The sequence below is a fragment of the Chiloscyllium punctatum genome, chromosome 35 (assembly GCF_047496795.1).
Source record: "Chiloscyllium punctatum isolate Juve2018m chromosome 35, sChiPun1.3, whole genome shotgun sequence".
Taxonomy (NCBI): Eukaryota; Metazoa; Chordata; class Chondrichthyes; order Orectolobiformes; family Hemiscylliidae; genus Chiloscyllium; species Chiloscyllium punctatum.
The window spans coordinates 15,759,784-15,783,755 of NC_092773.1; the positions used below are offsets into that span (position 1 = coordinate 15,759,784).

The following is a 23,972-nucleotide window of genomic DNA, read 5'->3' on the forward strand; positions in this document are numbered from 1 at the left end:
CATCTTTGATCTCAATCCCATATTTAAATATAATAATTCACTTTTTATGATAGTGATCATTTTTCGAAGTTTACCGATTTCTCAATTTAAGCAGCCATAAAGAGATACCAAATTCATTCGTAAGGAGTCCACTATCTCATTGATTTCATATATCTAAACTGTAGAATATTGATTTGTGGACAGGTTGAAACTTGTTTTCTGTCTGCGTGTCATTCCACAACCCTCGCTCCCTTTCCCTAACAACCTTCTTGCAAGTATAATTTTCGAGTTCTCCACCTCCCCACCTGCTTCAGGTCTGGCAACTCATTCATTGTTACCAGTTCGTTTCTTCACAGCCACTCCCTTCTTTGTTTGCAGATTGTTTCCCTTCCACATTTATTGCTAAGAGATCACATCAGAGATAACCAGCCCTGAGTCTCATTATTTCCTCCCATTCTAATTATGGTGTTGACTTCTGTCCAATTGATTGCCTGGGAAAATTAATTTGGTGCACAATTTGAGCACTGGTGGGGGTGGATTTGCCCACTACCTGGTATTGGAATTGAACCAGAATTCAAAGATGAACCTACAAGGGGCGACATATTTCCAAGAGCTAAGGGGCAATGTGATTCAACTTTAAAATATTAAGTGGAGCCAGTAATAAGAAACCTTCTGTTCATTAGGGAAACTAGGAATAGGAAACAGTTTTAAAATGAGGCTGTCCATAAAGGCCAATCAAAAGCTCTGGCATGCAAGTAGCAAATGATGTCGGAACAAATTCTCAACCAGTAACCAACAGATTTCTGTTAAAGAAAAGGTATTAAGGATGTGGGGAAAAGGCAGCTATTTGGAGTTATGCAGATCATTTCTGCTGGAGTTGAATGGTAGAGCAAGCTTCAGAGCTACGTGGTTTCCTCCTATTCCTTTGGGCACTATAACAGCTGCTTTTAAGGCCAAGCAAGAGGCTTCATTCCATAACAACAGTGAATAATAACCCCTCTCGCTGATAGATAAAAGCCTTCATCAAGTGCAGTCACACTTGGTTCACAAAGTTAAAAATCGCAAAACACCAGGTTATAGTCCAACAGGTTGATTTGCAAGTACAACCTGTGAGATTATAACCTGGTGTTGAGTGACTTTTAACTTTGCCCACCCCAGTCCGACAACTCCACATCTTGGTTCACAATAAAAATGGGAGTTTCTTACATTCTGTCAAAAATAGAAATTGCTGTAAAACCTCTACCATTCTGGCAGCATCTGTGGAACGAAATTAGAGTTAATGTTTCGGGTTGAATGACCCAGTTCTGAAGAAGGGTCACTCAACCTGAAACGTTAACCGTGATTTCTCTCAGATGCTGACAGACCTGTTGTGCTTTTCCAGTAATTTCTATTTTTGTCTGTGATTTACACCATTCGCATTTCTTTTGGTTTTATCTGATGTTCAGGCAAACTGGGTAAATGCGACATGTGAAAAGAAGACTTCAGCAACATTTTCACAACATGCACCTGAGAGTCAGAGTTTACTCCAAGAAACTGTTAAGTCTCAAATTATGTCTCACATGCTAGAACAAAAAGGAGTTTGTCACATTCATAATTGGACCAGAAACAAATAGATAAATGCCTGAAATCATATCATAACTTTGAAAAAATAAAATGCAAAAGGGAATATTGGGCAAAAAGCTCAACTTGAAACAGACCAGTGTGATAGCCATTGTCAGATGTGTAGAATATGTACGTGTTATTCAGCTCCTTCATTTCCTCCAGTTTCATGACAACCTTCTCTACCAGATCATCCACAGACAGCAAAGTCTGCCACCTGTAAGGTACAAGAAAAAAATGTAACAATTTCTGTTAAACTGCAAATTGGAGGCTATTTGACTACATGCTAAGGATTTCTGGATTGAAAAACCTGTCACAAAGGCTTCCCCAGAAATTAACAGCATGTGCCTTCAAAATCTGGTCAACAGTTTGCTCCATAGCCAGGTGGATATGAGGCAAGTTGGACATTATTAGAGGTGCGTGTGCATGTGCTGGGCGGGGGGGTGGAGGTTGTATGTGTGGTGATAAGTTTGGTGGAGTTCAGAGGAGGGAATAAAAAGTACACATTATTTGGTGCGTGTTATTTAAGTGTTGGTGGATGGTAATTAGCTAAGCTGGAAAAGTTTAGTCCCAGGCCTTCTGATTCGCCAACAGTTGTGAGTCATTGTCTTTGTCAGCATGATTGTCCACCTAGGAAATTCTGAGTCACTGTATGTTTGCCAGATGTTTCCAGGAGGTGGAATTAATTCTTGGCCTTGAGATCATTGGCATTCCTTTCTCTGGTTCCTTCTCTGTACTTTTCTTGCTGATGGGTGTTCTCAAAAAATTGTGTCCCATCATAACCGGAGCCGCCTCCAAATTGTTTTCTTCTGATTGTATTCTTCCTGTGCAAAAACATCCATGTCACATTTCTAGATGGAAGCCATCATAGAATCTTTAAAACATTTTAGAGAATCAGAGTCAGAGTGGTTTTCAGCATAGAGAAAGGCACATTGTTTTTGGCTGGCGCAGACTCGATGGTTCAATCAACTCACTGCTGTGTTCTCAGCACTTGAAAATAAGAACAAAATCTGGATAAACCTAAACCCCAAATCTAAAGCCACTTCCTCAGATGGGACAGTTAGTGCATAGTTTGTTTTCAGTCATTATCGGAAAGATCTAATTTGAATTTTTACTGGCCATAAGACAGACAGCTTTGAAAACACTTCAATGATAGTCCTTGAATGCAATTTGCCTTTTCTTCCTCTCACGAGGGGCTTCCTTGAGCTGCACGAGGAAGATGTGCTTTGGCAGTCAGAAGTCAGTGTGGCTGGACAGGCCATTCACAATGATGGATTTATCAAAGGTCAACAATAAATAAGGCATGTTCAGAAATTGGGATCAGCCTTGACCAAAAGTGACCAAATAAACATGCTGCAGAATCCAGACTGTTCTCTCTCCATTTCTGTCCAAGGCACCATTTCCTTTTTCACTTTAAATACTCATTCACTACTCCTCTTTTAAGCAAAAAGCTCTCAATCTCAACAACTCTCTGTAGCAAATCATGCCTCATTTTAGCAATTTTGCAATAATAAGCAGCCAACTTGCAAAAGTGAGGAATTACGTGATTTTGTTTGGTGCATCCACGAGACACATTTTTTGCTGACGAGCCTCGCATAAATACAAGTGTGAGGCCCTTCCAGAACAATTGAATGCGTCCACACAATTGCAACCCATTTTAAAGGGACAGCTTCTCCTGAGTGAGATTTAAAAAAGGCATTCTCACACCATCCTTCAGTTGTGGCACAAAGCAAGTCCACACTGAGTTGGCAATAGAAAGGTTTCTTCAGCTCTGCAAGAAATCATATCTGTATAAAGTGGGTTGTAATAGAGAATCAAACCAAATTCAAAATCTTTATTCATTTTCAATAAATAAACTGGGATTTTTTTCTTGTAATTTGTTTAATTTTAATCTTATCCATGAACACACAGCATCAGTGAAATGTTAGATTTCTTGTCTTAGTTAGAATACCAAAGGAGTGCAACAATATCAAAGAATTATGCAATGTGTTATAATCATCTGGTTTGCGTTTTATATGAGTATTTTTGAGATACTTTGTCGTTTGAGGAATTCCAAATGTTCAAAGAAATATGAATGGAAAAATCTTGCGATGAAATAGCTTTTGTGTAACTGCAAACCAAACAAGCACAGGTTAATGACAGTCCAAAGGTTCCATAATTCAGAGGGGTCAAAGAGTTATTTTGGTGGAAACCATAAAATGGCAATGAACCTTGAACTGCTGCCAAGCTGCAGATAGCATGGCTGTGGAGAGTCCGCCCAGTTTTGAAGCTGAAGTGTTCATGAATATATATACCGAAGAACAATCTCATCTAACCATCACAAATGTCGAGATGCGTGAATTCAGGGTTCGAGTCTTTCTTGTTAATTGTTGGAAATACATATTTGAGAAGGTCTTGGAGCGATAAGCACCTGAGTTAGTTTGTGCAAAGCTCAAGTTCAACAGACAGAGAGATTCCACCAAGAACCTGAAAATGGCTGTAGCACAGAAACAAAATGACTGTCAGAAATGAAGAGTATTTTGAGGTGGAGGAGACAAGCCAGAGTGCAGTGAAGCCCACTTGAACAGGAATCTCCACAAATCTGAGGTGTTTCACAAGTGGTGGAGATTCCGTTTCCTGGGGGTTCTCAAAACACCCCAAAAGTTGTGATACCTCAGAGGGAAGCAGGAAATAAAAGAATTCCTGCAAAGTATGGCAATTTTGGCTTGTTCTCAGGATATGAAGGAAACTTGCAAGACTTGCTAAGTAGCCAAAGTCTTGATGAGAAAAGTGCGAAGGAGGAAGGTAGGTTCAGTTAAGAATCCGAGTTCAAAGTGTATGTGATTGACATGACTGCGTCTCCATGTAAATTAGTCACCTAAGCCAATGTTCATTTCATCATTTGTGAAAAACTTGAAGATAAGCTTGGACAATCAGCATTGTAAAATGTTATGCAGATTACAAATATATAAATCTTTTAGGGCAGAAATTATGGCTGATTATATTTTGGACACCTTCCTGGTGGGAGATTAAAACAGATTGTCAGGTCGAAGCCAATTTGTTGTTGCTTTAATCACAATTCACCTTCAAAAAGTAATGAATCTGGCTACTCAACAGAACATATCACTTTAGCATTTTAAATGTTGACTATCTGACCTTAACATTATGCATCTTGTTCCAACTGGTAGGTGTAAATTTCTCTCTCTTGCACACAAGATCATGCACAAAAAAAGTCAGCTGCAATTGTGAGGCGGTTTGCCATATAAGCAGCACTTGAATGAATGAGCTCATTTAGATACACCTCTGAGGCCCTAAGCACTGCTGAGACTGCAGCAGTAGCCCCAGGAAAGTATTCTTTCAGCCCCTCACATCCCTTTCCCCAGCAATCTCAAGCAAGCAGAAGTAACTTCCATTGTAACTGACTAGACTTGATTTAAGCCTCAGTGTAACCCACTGCACAACATGCTTAGATTTTGTAAAGCAAATGCATCAGAGTACCTTTTTCTGAATACACCGTCCAGGAATTCGATAGAGGTGTTCTTCATAGGCGTTTTAGCTTGTCGAAGGAGCCAGTGTTTATCCTGTGGGAGACAAGAACAGTTCTGAATGCCACAGCTGCCATCACATTTTGTCCAGATTCTTGCTTCAATTTTTCATCCCAATAGTGTGAACATCATTTTGTTGCCTCTCAAATTTTGCAAAAGTAACAATGATTTTACAGATGAGAGAGGTTCATCTGCACAGGCAACGCTCCGAATTAGCTATACTTGCAACAAATGCAGAAGTTTCTTAAACTTCGTTGTTAAGTGAATTGGCCATGCTAAATTGTCCATAGTGTTGGGTGCATTAGTCAGAGGGAAATGGGTCTGGTTGGGTTACTCTTCGGAGGGTTGGTACAGAATCTAAAAAAAACTTGGAAATGATGTCCCAGTCTTTTGAAATCAATGCATTCTGGCTGCTGGCACCATCTTGTGGAGATTGTTGATATTACTGGCACCAATTGCTTTCGCAAGCAACAATTATTTTAAAAATACACCAGATGAGTGAGTACCTGAGAAACATTAGGCAGTGATCTGAAGGAACTTTACTTCCAGCTTTTGTAGAGTTTCCTTCAATTTACTGCTGAAAGGTTGACGACTGACATTCTATTCTCCCAGTGTAAAATATCAAAATCCATCAAATTTTGAATCCTTCTAATTCTCTCCTCAGCTCTGTCTACTGTCAATGATCTTGGTCGTTCTGTACGCCATTCTGTGTGGGCTCGACTAACCTTCCCATGCACATTGAAACTTCCATGACGAGGAGCTTTGGTGACGTTGTAAGACTTGCTGTACCGTGGAGCAACAGTCCACGGAGAATGGCAGGCTGGAGTTGAGAGCATCATGAAAAAAGGAACACTTCGTTTCTTGGATTGCAGAAATTCCACGGAACGGTTTGCCTGCACAAAATTTTTTAAAAAAGAGATTATCAGACAGTCAATTTCCACAAGTAGACGACAACCCTTTTACCGCAAAATGTCGATCAAAATACAAACTTAGAAGATAGCAACAGAAGTCAGATTCCTCAAGCCTACACCACCGTTCAACATGATCATGGCTGGTCATCAAACTAAATATCCTAATCCCGCCCTCTGGCAAATCCTTGATCCCTTTAACCACAAGAACGAGATCTATGTTCTTCTTGAAAACACAATATTTTGGTCTCAACCACTTTGTTGTTGTAACTTCCTCAGGCTTGCCACTCTCTGGGTGAAGAAAACTCTCCTCATCTTAGTCCGAAAAGGTTTACTGCTTATGCTTAAACTACGACACCTGATTGTGGGAATATCTATTGGGAATATCTTTCCTACGTCCAACCTGTCCAGCTCTGCTTAAATCTTATCAGTTTCCATGATATTCCCCCCCTCATGCTTATTTAACTCCAGGGAATACAATCCTAAATAAGTCAATCTCTCCTCTTGCATCAGTCTTACCATCCAGGAATTAATCTGGTAAACCTTCGCTGTACTCTGTCTATGCAAGGATGTCCTTCCTCAGACAAGGAAACCAAAAATGCACGGAATACTCCTGTTGTGGCCTCAAATCTCCTGTACAACTGCTTGTTCCATTGCTGAAGTATACTCACCATGAAGGCCAACATACTGTTTGCCTGCTGCACCTGTTTGCTTACTTTCAGCAACTGGTGCACAAAGACACCCAGATGTTGTTGATCGTTTCCCTCTCTCAGTTTACAGCCATCCAAATAATAACCTGCCTTCCTATTCTGAGTACTTCAGCGAATCACCTCACATATATTCACTATACACTGCACCTCCCATGCATTTTCCCACTCACTCAGCCTGTCCAAATCACATAGCAACATGTTTGCATCTTCTACACAGCTCACCTCCACACCCAGTTTTATGTCCTCTGCACATTTGACGTATTATGTTTAGTTCCCCTATCTAAATCATGAAAATATTTTGTGAATAGCTAGGATCCTAGAACTGAACTCTGTGGACCCATTTATTCTGACTCATTGTTTCTCTTTATTCTTACTCTTCGGTGAAGAAACAACAACAATTGGGAGCTAAGCAAACACTCAGCTAGTCGATGTGAAACAACTGTAAGACAAACAGTTTAACCATGAAAACTCATTCTCATGACCCTAACGTCTTCACTTATTCCCCCCAACAGAGGCTGCATCAACATTTCTAATGTCTGCAGGATTTTGTTGTTGAACTCTTATACATCAGAGTCTCCATGAATTATACGGGTATAAACAGTGTATTCTTACAGCTGGTTTCCAATGCATAGTGATGCGAACAGTTCAAGTTCAATTCCTGCATCAGTTGAAGTTCCCATTCACGTCCCACATTCTCAACTTTGCCCTTGTTCTGAGGCATAGTGACCCTCAGGTTAAGTCACCACCAGTTTACTCTCCTGGTCTCTAATGAGAGAGCAGCTGTATGGTCTGTGAAGACTGTGGCAACTTTACTTTTTATTCTTGCCAACCAAAGAGGAAAAGCATTTCAACGCTAAGCATTGTCAATATGCAGCTTTTCCATACTTGAAGCAGATCAACAATTAATTCTTACCCCTCTCTCAAACAAGATACAAGTCAGGAGGTTAACTTGAAACATTCTCATTCTCTAAGGTAGAGAAGGAACTGGACCAAAGTGGGCATCCATCATGGAGTGCTCAAAAAATTGGATTTCCCAGTGACAGTTAGCAAAACTGCCAAGACTGCCAATAGTCCAAGACTGACCAGTTCCTGAAGCAAACGTAGAAGACTCAAATCCAATTCACAACTTTACAACCAAGAAAACTTGCATGCAGATGACTAAGTGTGCAAGTCAAACCTCAATAGCGTTTGCCTGCCTACTGAAAACAAAACTCTCATTGTCCCCACTTAAACAGCACTGACACAACCATCAGTTTACAATTCTGTTCCAAAGAAGCTGGACTATCCTATCCTTAAAGCTGAAAGCACAAGATTTAATTTAAAAGAGGCTTCAATTGTATTTTTATTAGTGTTTGGACAAACATTCAATGAGAAATATCCCCTTGGGCACTCCAACCACTCACTGTGATATCTTACAAAAGGCAACAGAAATATTCTTGCACAGCTCCTATATGAAAATAGAGGAATAGAATTCTCCAACAACAGTAATACATCCTCAGCATCTGCACTCAGTATATTTGAACACTGGGTCTTACGATAAGATCAGTCAGATAGTCCTTTTGGTAGATGTCACCGTGGTTTTCAGCTACACCATTCACCGACAGCGTGTAGTTATAATATTTGGAGTTTCCAACCTGCACAAAAAAAGTTCCATTCAGTCAATTGGTTGACAAAGCGTTTTCCAGTCCAAAGTGTCCCTCTGCAGAAGGATACTTTACCCTGAATGTTGGGTCACTTTTCTCCTCAAATATTACTTGAAATGGTCCCCAGGAACAGGGTGACTCTCAAAACTTGGCGGAACATACTGGGGACAAAAAGATTTGCTGTGCATCATGAGGAACAGTATTCTTCAGCAATATTTGCTGCTACAGCCTTCCCAGACTTGGTGCCAGGAATAACAACTGAAGGCTGAAATGCCGACATAAGCTCTTGAGATCATTGCTTCTTTGGGCTCATATCCATGCTAAGGTATGATGGTGGATCGTACCACTGGGTTAAAATTGACCTTGAATGACTTCGTATCATTCTGAAGCCATGGATATTTGAAGGGAATATTAAAAGCCAACTCTGGAGCTTTTCAGGGTTTGATGAACCTCTTGGGATATTTCTTGTTACCAATGGTTTCTGACCAGCTGAGTACAACAAGATGGGGAATTAGGTGTTTCTAACACAACTAATCATCCAGTGATGGTCATGAGGATAAAGCAATGGTTGGAATCATTGTGACATGATTTCCAGTCCTGCTAGAATAGAGTCATCAGTCTGATGCAATGAAAACATCTGCGCGGTATTCCACAGCAACCATCATGACCACTTGTACAGATATGATCTTGGCTGCGCCTCCTCTGTGGTGCTGCAGTCGAGTGATGTTGAAAGCATAAAGGCAATTCTGAGATCATCTTGTAAAACTATTGCAAACATGACCAAAAGTAGCAGGCAGCAGAATCCCATCCCCGCAACAACAGGTATTGTAACCATGGCAAGTGCAAATATCGAGGAACCGTGATTATCCGAATAACAGTTATCCGAATTTCAGATTATCCAAAGATGATCTCAAATTCCCAACAGAAACATTACATCAAAGAGGAGTTTCAACACAGATCAGATCTTTTGTTTACAATGATTAAAAATGAACTCAGTTTACTGAAATACTGCCGAGAACAGTCCTGGACATCGATTAAAGCCCAGATACCGCCTCCAAATGACTGACTACCTGCGTGCTCTCTCTCTCTCTCCCCACACTTTAGTTTGAGTTCTGCACGAGGGTGTACCCTAAACACCCCTTTCCAGATAATCTCTCCAACATTATCCTGTGCAGGGCAAAGGTGGAACCTGTCAAAACGTTACAGCAAACATGTGTGCGCGCTATTTTGAGACCCTCTCCCTCTCCCCAGTAATTTGTTTTACAGTTTGTCACAACACAAATGATGCAATGTTGAGAAGACCATATAGAGTCAGAGATGTACAGCACGGAAACAGACCCTTGGGTCCAACCTGTCCATGCCAAACAGATATCCCAACCCAATCAAGTCCCACATGCCAGCGCCCGGCCCAAACCCCTCCAAACCCTTCCTATTCATATACCCATCCAAATGCCTCTTAAATGTTGCAATTGTACCAGCCTCCACCACTTCCTCTGGCAGCTCATGCCATACACGTACCACCCTCTAACTGAAAAAGTTGCCCCTTAGGTCTCTTTTATATCTTTCCCCTCTCACCCTAAACCTATGCCCTCTAGTTCTGGACTCCCTGACCTCAGGGAAAAGACTTTGTTAATTTATCCTATCCAGGCCCCTCATAATTTTGTAAACCTCTAAGGTCACCCCTCAGCCTCTGACGCTCCAGGGAAAACAGCCCCAGCCTGTTCAGCCCCCTTGTAGTTCAGATCTTCTAGCCCTGGCAACATCCTTGGAAATCTTTTCTGAACCCTTTCAGGTTTCACAACATCTTTCTGATAGGAAGGAGACCAGAATTGCACGCAATATTCCAACAGTGGCCTAACCAATGTCCTGTACAGCCGCAACATGACCTCACAACTCCTGTACTCAATACTCTGACCAATAAAGGAAAGCATACCAAACGCCTTCACTATCCTATCTTCCTGTGACTCCACTTTCAAGGAGCTATGAACCTGCACTCCAAGGTCTCTTTGTTCAGCAACACTCCCCAGGACCTTACCATTAAGTGAATAAGTCCTGCTAAGATTTGCTTTCCCAAAATGCAGCACCTCACATTTATCTGAATTAAACTCCATCTGCCACTTCTCAGCCCATTGGCCCATCTGGTCCAGATCCTGTTGTAATCTGAGATAACCCTCTTCGCTGTCCACTACACCTCCAATTTTGGTGTCATCTGCAAACTTACTAGCTGTACCTCTTATGCTCGCATCCAAATCATTTATGTAAATGACAAAATGTTGAGGACCCAGCATCGATCCTTGTGGCACTCCACTGGTCACAGGCCTCCAGTCTGAAAAACTCCACCACCACCCTCTGTCTTCTACCTTTGAGCCAGTTCTGTATCCAAATGGCTAGTTCTCCCTGTACTCCGTGAGACCTGACCTTGCTAATCAGTCTCCCATGGGGAACCTTGTCGAACGCCTTACTGAAGTCCATGTAGATAACATCTACTGCTCTGTTCTCATTACTCTTCTTTGTTACTTCTTCAAAAAACTCAAATCAAGTTTGTGAGACATGATTTCCCACGCACAAAGCCATGTTGACTATCCCTAATCAGTCCTTGCCTTTCCAAATACATGTACATCCTGTCCCTTAGGATTCCCTCCAGCAACTTGCCCACCACCAAGGTCAGGCTCACCGGTGTAGAGTGCCCTGGCTTGTCTTTACCGCCAGCCAACCTCCTGTCTTCCGGCACCTCACCTGTGACTATTGATGATACAAATATCTCAGCAAGAGGCCCAGCAATCACTTCTCTAGCTTCTAACAGAGTTCTCAGGTACACCTGATCAGGTCCTGAGGATTTATCCACCTTTAACCGTTTCAAGACATCCAGCAATTCCTCCTCTGTAATCTGGACATTTTGCAAGATGTCACCATCTATTTCCCTGCAGTCTATATCTTCCGTATCCTTTTCCACAGTAAATACTGATGCAAAATATTCATTTAGTATCTCCCCCATTTTCTGTGGCTCCACACAAAGGCCGCCTTGCTGATCTTTGAGGGGCCCTATTCTCTCCCTAGTTATCCTTTTGTCCTTAATATATTTGTAAAAACCCTTTGGATTCTCCTTAATTCTATTTGCCAAAGCTATCTCATGTCCCCGTTTTGCTCTCCTGATTTTCCTCTTCAGTATACTCCTACTTTCTTTCTACTCTAAGGATTTACTCAATCTATCCTGTCTATACTTGACATATGCTTCCTTCTTTTTCTTAACCAAACCCTCAATTTCTTTAGTCATCCAGCATTCCCTATACCTACCAGCCTTCCCTTTCACCCTGACAGGAATATACTTTCTTTGAATTCTTGTTATCTCATTTCTGAAGGCTTCCCATTTTCCAGCCGTCCCTTTACCTGTGAATATCTGCCTCCAATCAGCTTCGAAAGTTCTTGCCTAATACCGCCAAAATTGGCCTTTCTCCAATTTAGAACTTCAACTTTTTTAGATCTGGTCTATCCTTTTCCATCACTATTTTAAAACGAATAGAATTATGGTCGCTGGTCCTAAAGTGCTCCTCCACTGACACCTCAGTCACCTGCCCTGCCTTATTTCCCAAGAATAGGTCAAGTTTTTCACCTCTAGTCGGTACATCCACATACTGAATCAGAAAATTGTCATGTACACACTTAAGAAATTCCTCTCCATCTAAACCTTTAACACTATGGCAGTCCCAGTCTATGTTTGGAAAGTTAAAATCCCCTACCATAACTACCCTATTACTCTTACAGATAGCTGAGATCTCCTTACAAGTTTGTTTCTCAATTTCCCTCTGACTATTGGGGGGTCTATAATACAATCCCAATAAGATGATCATCCCTTTCCTATTTCTCAGTTCCACCCAAATAACTTCCCTGGATGTATTTCCGGGAATATCCTCCCTCTGCACAGCTACAATGCTATCCCTTATCAAAAATGCCACTCCCCCTCCTCTCTTGCCTCCCTTTCTATCCTTCCTTTGAATTTGCATCCTGGAACATTAAGCTGCCAGTCCTGCCCATCCCTGAGCCATGTTTCTATAATTGCTATGATATCCCAGTCCCATGTTCTGAACCATGCCCTGAGTTCATCTGCCTTCCTTGTTAGGCCCCTTGCATTGAACTAAATGCAGTTTAATTTATTAGTCCTACCTTGTCCCTGCCTGCCCTGACTGTTTGACTCACTTCTGTTCTCAGCTGTACCCATCTCAGATCGATCTCTTTTCTCACTATCTCCCTGGGTCCCACCCCCCACCTTACTAGTTTAAATCCTCCCGAGCAGTTCTAGCAAATTTCCTTGCCAGTATATTAATCCCCTTCCAATTTAGGTGCAATCCGTCCTTCTTGTACAGGTCACTTCTACCCCAAAACAGATTCCAATGATCCAAAATGTGAATCCTTCTCCCATATACCAGCTCCTCAGCCATGCATTCATCTGCTCTATCCTCCGATTTCTGCCCTAACTAGCTCGTAGCACTGGGAGTAAGCCAGATATTAGGACCTCATTTTAAAATTTCTGCCTAACTCTCATTTACATGCAAGTGACCTGCTTTTATAGATTCACTTGACTGATGTTCTACATTTTTGACATCTCCAAGCTTGGCAGCATGCCAATGAGTTGTAAAAAAGTTTAATCACTTCTACTATTGAACATTTCGACACATTGCTGAGAAGTATTTTGCACATCAAAAGCAGACAATAACTGAAGCAGGAATTAAGAATTTATACAAGTGTGTGTCCTGAACATCACATCAAGATTTTTCACAATAAGAGTCTCAGGCAGAACAAAGATGGGAGGGGTAATTAAAACTCAATAGATGTCAGAGTTAGAGTTGAAGTTTAGAGAGGTGACCAAAAGCTGTGTCACAAAATAAATGTATGGGTTTCAAAGTTTCTGCAAGGAGGAGGAAAATTTTCTTAAGGTATTAATTACGCAGATCAATCAGGGATCAAAGTCAAAGATGACATTTTTGTAAGCTAATATTTCAAAAGCAGTTTAACTTGGAAAACATGGAACAGAACAGTACAGGCCCTTCAGCCCTCGAAATTGTGCTGACCTTTTATCCTACTCGAAGATCAAACTAACCTACACATCCTACATTTTACTAACACCCATGTGTCTATATCCAAGAGTCGATTAGAAGTCCCAAATGGATCTGACTTGACTACCACTGTTGGCAGTGCATTCCATGCACCCACCACACACTGTGTAAAGAACCTACCTCTGACATCTCCCCAAAACCTTCCTCCAATCACCTTAAAATAGTGCCCCCTTGTGTTAGCCATTTCTGCCCTGGGAGAAAGTCTCTGGCTACCCATTCTATCTATGCCTCTCATGATCTCGTACACCTCCAAGTCACCTCTCACCCTTCTTCATTCCAATGAGAAAAGCCCTCGCCTCCTCTAACTTTCTTCATAAGACATGCCCTCCAGTCCAAGCCACATTCTGGTAAATCTCCTCTGCACCCTCTCAAGTGCTTCCACATCCTTCCGATAATGAGGCAACCAGAAGTGAACACAATATTCCAAATGTGGTCTAACCAGGGCTTTATAGAGCTGCAGCATAACCTCATGGCTCTTAAACTCAATCCCCCTGCTTATGAAAACCAACACACCATACGCCTTCGTAAAAACCCTATCAACTTGGGTGGCAACTTTGAGGAATCTATGGATGCAGACCCCAAACTCCCTCCACACTGCCAAGAATCCTGCTTTTATCCCTGTATTCTGCATTCAAATTCAACCTTCCAAAGTGAATCACTTCACACTTTTCCAGGTTGAACTCCATCTGCCACTTCTCAACCCAGCTCTGCATCCTGTCAATGTCCCATTGCAACCCACAACAGCCCTCCACACGATCCACAACTCCACCAACCTTCATGTCATCGCAAACATACTAGCCTATCCTTCCACTTCCTCATCTATGTCATTTATAAAACTCACAAAGAGCAGAAGTCCCAGAACAGATCCCTGCAGAACACCACTGGTCACCAAACTCCAGACTGAATACTTTCCATCTACCAGCACCCTCTGTCTTCTGTGTGCCAGCCAATTCTGTATCCAGACAGCCAAATTTCCCTATATCCCATGCCTCCTTACTTTCTGAATGAGCCTACCATGGGGAACATTATCAAGCACCTTGCTAAAAATCCATGTAAACCACATCCACTGCTCTACCTTCATCAATGTGTTTTGTCACATCCTCAAAGAGAATTCAATAAGGCTCGTGAGGTATGACCTGCTCCTCACAGAGCCATGCTGACTACCTCTAATCAAACTGTGCTTTTCCAAATAATCATAAATCCTGTCTCTTAGAATCCTCTTCAATAATTTGCCCACCACTGATGTAAGACTGACCTGTCTGTAATTCCCAAGGTTATCCCTATTCCCTTTCTTGAACAAGGGGAAAAAATTTGCCACCCTCCAATCAACTGGTACGACTCCAGTGGACAGTGAGGGTGCAAAGACCATCGCCAAACCCGCAGGAATCTCTTCCCTTGCTTCCCTTAGTAACCTTGGGTATATCCCGTCTGGCCGAGGGGACTTAACTATTGTCACGTTTTTCAAAATTTCTAACACATTCTCCTTCTTAACATCAATCTGTCCAAGCATATCAGCCTGTTTCATGCTATCCTCACAAACAACAAGGTCCCTCTCATGAGTGATTACTGAATTAAGGACCTCCCCTACCTCCTCTGACTCCATGTACAAGTTCCCTCCACTATCCCTGATTGGCCCTACACTCACTCTGGCCATCCTCTTGTTCCTCACATAGGTGTGGAACGTCTTGGGGTTTTCCTTAATCCTACCCGCAAAGGCTTTTTCAAGCCCCCTTCTAGTTCTCCTAAGTCGATTCTTCAGTTCCTTCCAGGCTACATTGTAACCCTGTACAGCCCTGTCTGATCCTTGCTTCCTCAACATTCAGTAAGCTTCCTTCTTCCTCTTGACTCAATGTTCCACATCTCTTGTTATCCAAGTTACCTTCACCCTACCATCCCTTTCTTGCCTCAGTGGGACAAACTGATACAGCACTCACAGCAAGTGCTCCCTAAACAACCCCCGCATGTCTGTCGTGCATTTCCCTGAGAATATCTGCTCCCAATATATGCTCCACAGTTCCTGCCTAATCGGATTGTGATTCCCCCTCCCCCAATGAAATACTTTCCCATACCATCTGTTCCTATCCCTCTCTATGACTATCATAAAGGTCAGGGAGTTGTGATCACTACCACTGAGAGATCGGACACATTGCCAAGCACCAAATCCAATATGGCCTCCCCTTTCATCAGCCTATCTACATGTTGAGTCAGGAACCCTTCCTGAACACAACTTACAAAAACTGCTGCACTCAAACTGTTGAATTAAGAAGGTTACGATCATTATGAGGGAAGTTAAGGTCATAGCGAGTTTTGAGAAGATTTGAAGCTCAGGTTGAGGTTTTGGAAGTAGTTTTGCTCGCTGAGCTGGAAGGTTCATTTTCAGATGTTTCATCACCATACTAGGTAACATCTTCAATGGGCCTCAGGCGAAGCACTGTACATGATTCCTGCTTTGTATTTATATGTTTGGGTTTCTTCGGGTTAGTGTTATCATTTCCTGTAGTGATGTCAAGTCCTGTGGTGATGTCATTTCCTGTTCTTTTTCTCAGGGGTTGGTACATGGTGTTAAATTCGATGTGTTTGTTGGTAGAATTCTGGTTGGAATGCCATGCTTCTTGGAATTCTCTGCATGTCTCTGTTTGGCTTGTCCTAGGATGGATGCTTTGTCCCAGTCAAAGTGGTATCCTTCCTTATCTGTAAGTAAGGATACGAGTGAGAGAGGGTCATGTCGTTTTGTGGCTAATTGGTGTTTATGTATCCTGGTGGCTGGTATTCTGCCTGGTTGTCCAATGTAGTGTTTGTTACAGTTCTTGCATGGTATTTTGTAAATGACATTTGTTTTGTTTGGTGTCTGTGTAGGGTCTTTCAAGTTCATTAGTTGCTGTTTTAGTGTGTTGGTAGGTTTGTGGGCTACTATGATACCAAGGGGGTTCCCAACATCCACAAACGAAGCTGCATCAGAACATCAACCCACCACACACTTCAGCACAGAGGAACCATGCAGAACAGATTAAATCACCTATAACGTGTCCTCAAAAAAAATGGGTACCCAATGAACACAGTCTGTCGATTTCTCAGCAACAAACCCAAGAAAGCAGACAAAATACGGCCAGAAACCCTAGCCACTCTCCCCTACATCAAAGACATCTCAGAAATGACTGCCAGGCTACTCAGACCCCTTGGCATCATGGTAGTCCACAAACCTACCAACACACTAAAACAGCAAGAAATGAACTTGAAAGACCCTATACAGACAGCAAACAAAACAAATGTCATTTACAAAATACTATACAAGAACTGTAACAAACACTACATTGGACAACCAGGCAGAATACTAGCCACCAGGATACATGAACACCAATTAGCCACAAAAAGACATGACCCTCTCTCACTCATATCACTAGATAAGGAAGGACACCACTTCAACTGGGTCAACACATCCATCTTAGGACAAGCCAAACAGAGACACGCATGAGAATTCCTAGAAGCATGGCATTCCAACTGGAATTCTATCAACAAACACATCATTAGACCCCATCTACCACCCCCTGAGAAAAAGAACAGGAAATGACATCACCACGGGATAATGATATCACCACAGGAAATGACATCACCAACCCAAAGAAACCCAAACATATAAATAGAAAGCAGGAATCATGTACAGTGCTTCGCCTGAGGCCCACTGAAGTCTTAGCTAATAGGGTGACGAAACGTCTGGAAATGAACCTTCCAGCCCTGCCAGCAAACCTACATCCAGAAGTTAAAGTCACCCACACCCACAACCCTGTAACTTCTGCACCTTTCCAAAATCTGCCACCCAATCTGCTTCCCCGTGTCTCTGTTGCTACTGGGGGTCTATAGAAAGTTCCCAATAAAGTGACTGCTGTTTTCCTGTTTCTGACTTCCACCCATACTGACTCAGTAGATAAACACTCCTCGATGACCTCCCTTTCTTCTGCTGTGATCCTATCCCTGATTAGCAATGCCACTCCCCACCTCTTTTATCTCCCTTCCCATTTCATTTCAAACATTTGAACCCCGGAACATCCAACAACCTTTCCTGCCCCTGTGATATCCAAGTCTCCGTAATGGCCACAGCATCATAGCTCCAAGTACTGATCCATGCTCTGAGTTCATCACCCTTATTCCTGATACTTCTTGCGTTAAAATAGACACACTTCAACCCATCACACTGACTGCAACTTGGCCTGATCAACTGTCTATTCCTCCTGACAGATGCCCTGCATGCTGTATCTGCCTGTTCACGAGCTACCCTATTCTCTGATCTGCAGCTTGAGTTCCAATCCCCCTGCCAAGAGCTCTAACAAACCTCCCACCCAGGATATTGGTACCCCTCCAGTTCAGGTACAACCCATCCTTCTTGTATAGGTCCTTGCTTCCGCAGAAGGTATCCCAATAATCCACATATCTGAAACCCTCCCTCCTACACCAGCCCTGCAGCCATGTGTTCATCAGCACTTGCTGTCTATTCCAAGCCTCACTTGCCCGTGGCACTGGTAGCAATCCTGAGATTACAACTTGGCTTGTCCTCCTGATAGCTTCCAACTTGACTCCCTGTATTCACTTTTCAGGTCCTCATCCCTTTTCCTAGCTTTGTCATTAGTACCGATGTGTACCATGACTTCTGGCTGCTCACCCACCCCCTTAAGAATCCTGTAGGCTTGATCCAAGACATCCCTGACCCTGGCATCTTGTTACTGATAATAATATCCCTTCACAAATTCTGCTCAGTGAAGATGACTTTTCACTTACCAATCCGTGCCAGTGATCCCAGCCTAAGGGGACATGGGCTGTTCCACCAACGGTAGCATGACCATACTGTCAAAAAACGAACAAACATTACCAACGTCAGGCTGCATTTTTTGATCAATGATTACTCCTGTATCTTCAAATTAATAATTGCTCAATTACAGAAATATAATTTCTGCAGGAGAAGAATTTGTCCTGCTTCTATAGGAATGTTCAGCCTGACAGCACTTTTATTTAAAGGCTTGAATGCAGAAATTGCTTGATTGTATAACAATATGATGTTTTGCAGTCAAGATGGGGGAATGCCAGAGAATAAAGAAATTAGACCACTGCCAAAACAGCCCCACCCTCATTCATTCCCTCGGCCAGTGGTGTCAATGTATGTATCAGATGAAAGCTTGGATACTATGGTGAACACATCTTACTCATGGTGGCATCAAATCCATGACTCCCTGCCCAGTAGTATTTTGGGGAGGTGCTGGCATATTGGAAATGTCACTAAACTAGTAATCTAGGATTGCCAACGAATGTTCTCGGGACATGTGTTAGAATCGCAGCTGGTGAAATATGAATTTAATTTTAACATACATTGAAATTAAAAGCGAGCCTTAGAATTATTGTTAGCCATTATCGATGATCACAAATACCCCTCGAGTTCATTAATGTCCTTCAGGGAAGGAAATCCACAATCCTTACTGAATGGGCTGAAATGTGACTCCAGAGTCACAGCAATGTGGCTGACTCTTAACTGCCCTCTAGGCAAGTAGGAATGGGAAATAAATGCTGACCAGCCAGCGATGCCCATATCCCATGAAGGAATTTGAAAAACTCAACTGACAGTCAGTTTATGTTTTCAGTCTGGCCAGAATGGAAATATTGAAGATTGAGATGGCAGATGTGGCTAAGTGTGAGGTCATGCATTTTGGTTCAAACAAAATGGGAATGCAACCTAATAACTAAACGGGGAGAGACTCTAGGGTGCTCTGGTGCAGAGAGATCTGGGTGTCCTCATTCATCAGTCACAGAAAACTAGTATGCAGGTACAGCAGATAATGAAGAAAGCAGATGGAATGTTGGCTTTTATAGCTAAAGGAATAGAATATAAAGGTAAGGAAGTATTGTTGCAACTTTACCAAGTATTGGTGAGACCGCACCTGGAGTATCGTGCACAGTTTTGGTGTTTTTATTTGAGGAAAGATGTAGTGGCATTGGAGGCAGTTCACAGGAGGTTTACTAGAGTGATTCCAGAGATGAGGGGCTTGTCGTATGAAGAGAGATTGAACAGTTTAGGCTTTTCCTGTTTGGAATTTAGAAGATCAAATTGAGATATAAAAGGTATGGATAAAATAGACATGGAGTGGATGTTTGCTCTTGTACAGCATTCTCAGACAAGAGGTCTAGTCTTAGGAGTAGGGATCGCAAATTTAGATAGAGTTGCAGAAAAACTACTTCTTCCAAAGGGTTGTGAATCTGTGGAATTTGCTACCATCAAGTGCGGTGAATGCTGGGACAGTGAGTAAATTTGAGGAGGAGGTAGACAGATTTTTAATTTTCAATGGGTTCAAGGGATATGGGAGAAGGCAGGAAAATGGGGATGAGAAACCTATCAGTCGTGATTGAATGGCAGAGAAGACTTGATGGGCTAAATGGCCTAATTCTGCTCCTATAGCTTATGAACTTATATCAAATTAGTTAAAGAGCCAATTATTCAAGATTTTGTTTTTGAAATAAAAAGAATTAATAATCTTCAGAGTCCTGGACAGAGGAAAGTCAGTTCAATTGCCTTTTCACTCCCACCTTCTTCTGTAAAGAAAAAAGTGGAGAGTTTAAATGTTTTTAAAGTTTAAATTTAAAGGTTTTAAGTTTAAATTTCAAATTACTTTTTAAAACAGCAATCCAACTGAGGAATAATTATGTTATCCGAGAAGGACAGTCTTTGAAATCAATCGTTTCTGAATAAAATTAAAAATGTGGCATCACATTGCTCTCGTGTTCTCTCTCTTGAAGATCAAAAGTAGTGTCGGTCAGGCAGACCACCTTGAGTGAGGTGACGAGATATCCAGAATGTTAATAAAGCAGTGAAGCCACCTTGGTCAAACATGTCAACAGACAAACTTAAGACAAAGTGCAGACAGTTATGTAGGGATGTGTAAACAACTCTTGCCCAGGGAGATACAAAATGCAGGAACTCACCTCACCCACTTGTGTACACATTGTGAATTGCTGTGACAATGGAACCAACATTTGAAATGTTTGGTTTCCCATCCACTTCATGACAAATATTTGCACCATTAATCTGCTCAGTCTTTTTCAGCAACAACCTTGGTTTACAGACCTCTTATCTCTCTCCGTGCACTCAATATGTTGAAAATTGAATCAGTCAAATCTCTTTGATGTAAATGTCTTTCAAGACAAATGGGCTGAAGTATTGAACTGGATACCTTGCAAAGCACTGCACCCAATTTCCAAAAAGTACTCCATAGTTGGTTATGGATCATTGAGTTTGCGCCATGCTATCTATATTAATCGCACTTCCCAATGCCTGACCCACAGTCTTGAATATAATGACCTTTCAAATTCTCATCCATATACTTTTTACAAATTGTGATATTTCTCTTTCAGGTGGTGCATTCCACTATATACTTGATTTGGATTCAGTTTTTTGTGAATCTGCCAACTTGGTCAACTGAAAGAGCTGACCATTCTTGAGATAAGATTACACAGATGCCTCACCAATTTCAAAGTGAACTGACATAGGTGATGGCAGAAAGCTACTCAACTACACTGGAGATTGATTTGGCTCAGTCATCCAAGTCCAATCTCCCTCTTCACCAAGATTCAGTCAAGTGTAATTTCAATACTTTTTACTAGATACGGTGTAAACCATTTCAACTTTTCCTGTCAGGTTTTGAGACATAGAAATTAAGAGAAAAAATAGGCTAAGGGAGGGACAGGTCTGGTAGCTTAACGTGCCAGGGTCCAGGTGCCTTAGGTGGGACAGAAGTGGTGGAAAGAGGGCATGGGGAAGTTGTATTTCTGATAAAGGCAAGTATCACAGCAGTAGTCAGAGATGAAATAACTGAAGGATCATCCAGTGAGGCTTTATGGGTGAAGCTAAGAAATAAGGGGATGTTGACATTATTGGGGTTGTACTATAGACCCTCAAATAATTATCGGGAATTAGAGAACAAATATGCAGAGAGATTGGGGAGACTTACAGGAATAACACGGTTGTCATTGTAGGGGATTTTAATTTTTCGAACAGACTGGGACTGCCAGAGCATAAAGGGCTTAGATGTGGTGGAATTTGTTAAGTGCATTTAGGAAAGTTTCCTCAAGCAGTAAACAGAGAGTCCTACTTGGGAATGGGAAAAGCACGACTTACTCTTGGGAAACAGGGCAGGACAGGTGACTGAGGTGACAGTGGGGCCGAATTTTGGGACTATTAATTATAAAATAGTTATGGAGAGGGACAAAATTGGTCAACAGGTTCAAGTTCTACATTGGGGCAAGGCGAATATTGATGGAATTAGACAGGAGCTTGCAGGGGTTGATTGGAGTGGTTTGTTTGCAGGCAAAGGGCCCTCTGGCAAGTAGGAGGCTTTTAAATGTGAGATAGCTAGAGTTCAAGATCTGTATGTTCCTGTGAGGGTGAAAGGCAAGAGTGGCAGAAATAGAGAACCTGGGATGTCTAGGGATATTGAGGATTTGACCAGAAAAAAAAAGGAGGAATGGCTCAGGTTCAGGCAGCTGGGATCAAGGGAACCCCTGGAGGTACACAGGGAATACAAAAGTTTACTGAAGGAAATCAGGAATGTGAAATGGGAGCACAAGATAGTCTTGGTTCAGAAGATAAGGGTGAATCCAAAGAGGTTCTTTAAGTATATTAAAGGAAAAGAAATAACGAGAGAGATAATAGGGTCCCTAAAGGACTAAAGTGGATATGTATGTGTGGAACTGCAGGAGATGGGTGAGATTCTCCATGAATCCTTTCTCCTCTGTGTTTACTGTAGAGAAAGATCTGATGACTCGGTAACTTGGGGAAGTCAGTGGCAATATCATGGGGACAGTCCATATCACAGTGATGGAGTTGTGGGATGCATTAGAATGTATGGAGGTGGATAAATCTGCTGGTCCTGACCAGATGTATCCAAGAACACTTCAAAGGCTAGAGAAGAAATTGCATAGGCCCCGGTTGATATTTTTGAATCATTGTTAGCCATGGGTGAGGTCCCAGAATATTGGAGGGCAGTGAATATTGTGCCATTATTAGAGAAGGGCTGCAAAGAAAAGGCTAGGAACTATACACCAGTAAGTCTAATATTTGTGGTAGATAAGTTACTTGAGAAGGTTCTGAGGAAAAGATATGCATGCATTTGGAAAGACAGGGCTTGATTAGGAGCAGTCAGCATGGCTTTGTTCGTGGCAGATCATGCCTTACAAATTTGTTAAGAGTTCTTTGATGAAGTGACCAGGAAGGTTGACGAGGGCAGGTTGGCAGACCTAGTCTACATGGATTTCACCAAAGCCTTTGATAAGGTTCCATGTGGTATGTTGCTCTGGAAGGTTAGATCGCATGGAATCTAGGGTGAGCTGGCAAACTGGATATACAATTGGCTTGATTGTCGGAAGCAGAGGGTAATAGTGGAAGGATGCTTGTTAGACTGGAGGCCTGTGACTGGAGGAGTACCTCAGGGGTCGGTGCTGGGCCCATTGCTGTTTGTTACCTCTATCAATGATTTGGATCAGAATGTACAGGCTTGATTAATAAGTTTGATGATGACACTAAAACGGGTGGACAGTATATTATGGACAGTGAAGAAGGTGATCAGGAATTGCAGCAGGACCTTGATCAGCTGGCGAAGTGGGCTGAGAAATGGCAAATGGAGTTTGATATAGATAAGTGTAAAGTCTTTGATTTGGAAATTCAAATCAAGGCAGGAGTTTCATGGTGAATGGTAAGGCCTTAAGAATTGTCGTGGAACAGAGAGACCTTGGAGTTCTCGGAAAGTGGAGTCACAGATAAACAGGGCAGTGAAGAAGGCTTTTGGCACACTGGCCTTCATCAGTCAGGACACTGAGTAGAGAAGTTCCGAAGTTATGTTGCAGTTGAACATGACATTGGTGAGGCCGCATGTGGAGTTCTATGTCCAGTTTTAGTCACCTTGCTATAGGAAGGATGTTACTAAACTGTTAAATTGCAGGGACATCATGTCAGCTGGGTTTTCAAATATTCTAAATTCTGTTCCTTTTGCTTGTCTTTCATTCAGTGGTGTGTTAATAAATTTAGTTTTAATTGAAGCCAAGTGGTTTCACAAGGTGCATCACTCCTGGAATATCCACCTCACATCTGCCTAAAACAACTAAAAACGTTAACGTCTGCGCTACCTTCTTGAAATGTTTTGAGGCAAGTAGCCTGGTCCAGAGCACAACATGTTGAGGAAGTTGACAATGGGATTGTTTCCCCAAGCTCAGAAATCTAGAACACAGTCTCGTGATAATTGGATTTTTTTTCTCATGAAATTGCAGGGCCCCTTGCAGAAATATGTGTATCATCCATAAATATGGATGCGGGCTTAATGGCTAATATTGTGCCTTTGTTTAAGAAGTAATGTAAGGAGAAGCCTAGGAACGAGAGACCAGTAAATCTGACTTCAGTGGTGTGTAAATTGTTGGAAGTGATTCTGAAAGATGAGATTTATGTGCAGTTGGAGAGGAGAGGAATGATTCG

General features: G+C 42.0%; 1 protein-coding gene across 1 annotated transcript in view; it reads right to left on the reverse strand.

Moving 5' to 3' along the window:
• gnsb (glucosamine (N-acetyl)-6-sulfatase (Sanfilippo disease IIID), b) overlaps positions 1-23,972 on the reverse strand; it is a 57,642-nt gene that overhangs the window by 11,547 nt on the left and 22,123 nt on the right. The window contains exons 4-8 of the mRNA XM_072554066.1: positions 18,245-18,310; positions 8,256-8,354; positions 5,828-5,995; positions 5,056-5,138; positions 1,677-1,795 (exon numbers count right to left, since the gene is read on the reverse strand). Coding sequence (XP_072410167.1) covers positions 1,677-1,795; positions 5,056-5,138; positions 5,828-5,995; positions 8,256-8,354; positions 18,245-18,310 — 535 coding nt within the window. The remainder of the gene's footprint in view (positions 1-1,676; positions 1,796-5,055; positions 5,139-5,827; positions 5,996-8,255; positions 8,355-18,244; positions 18,311-23,972) is intronic.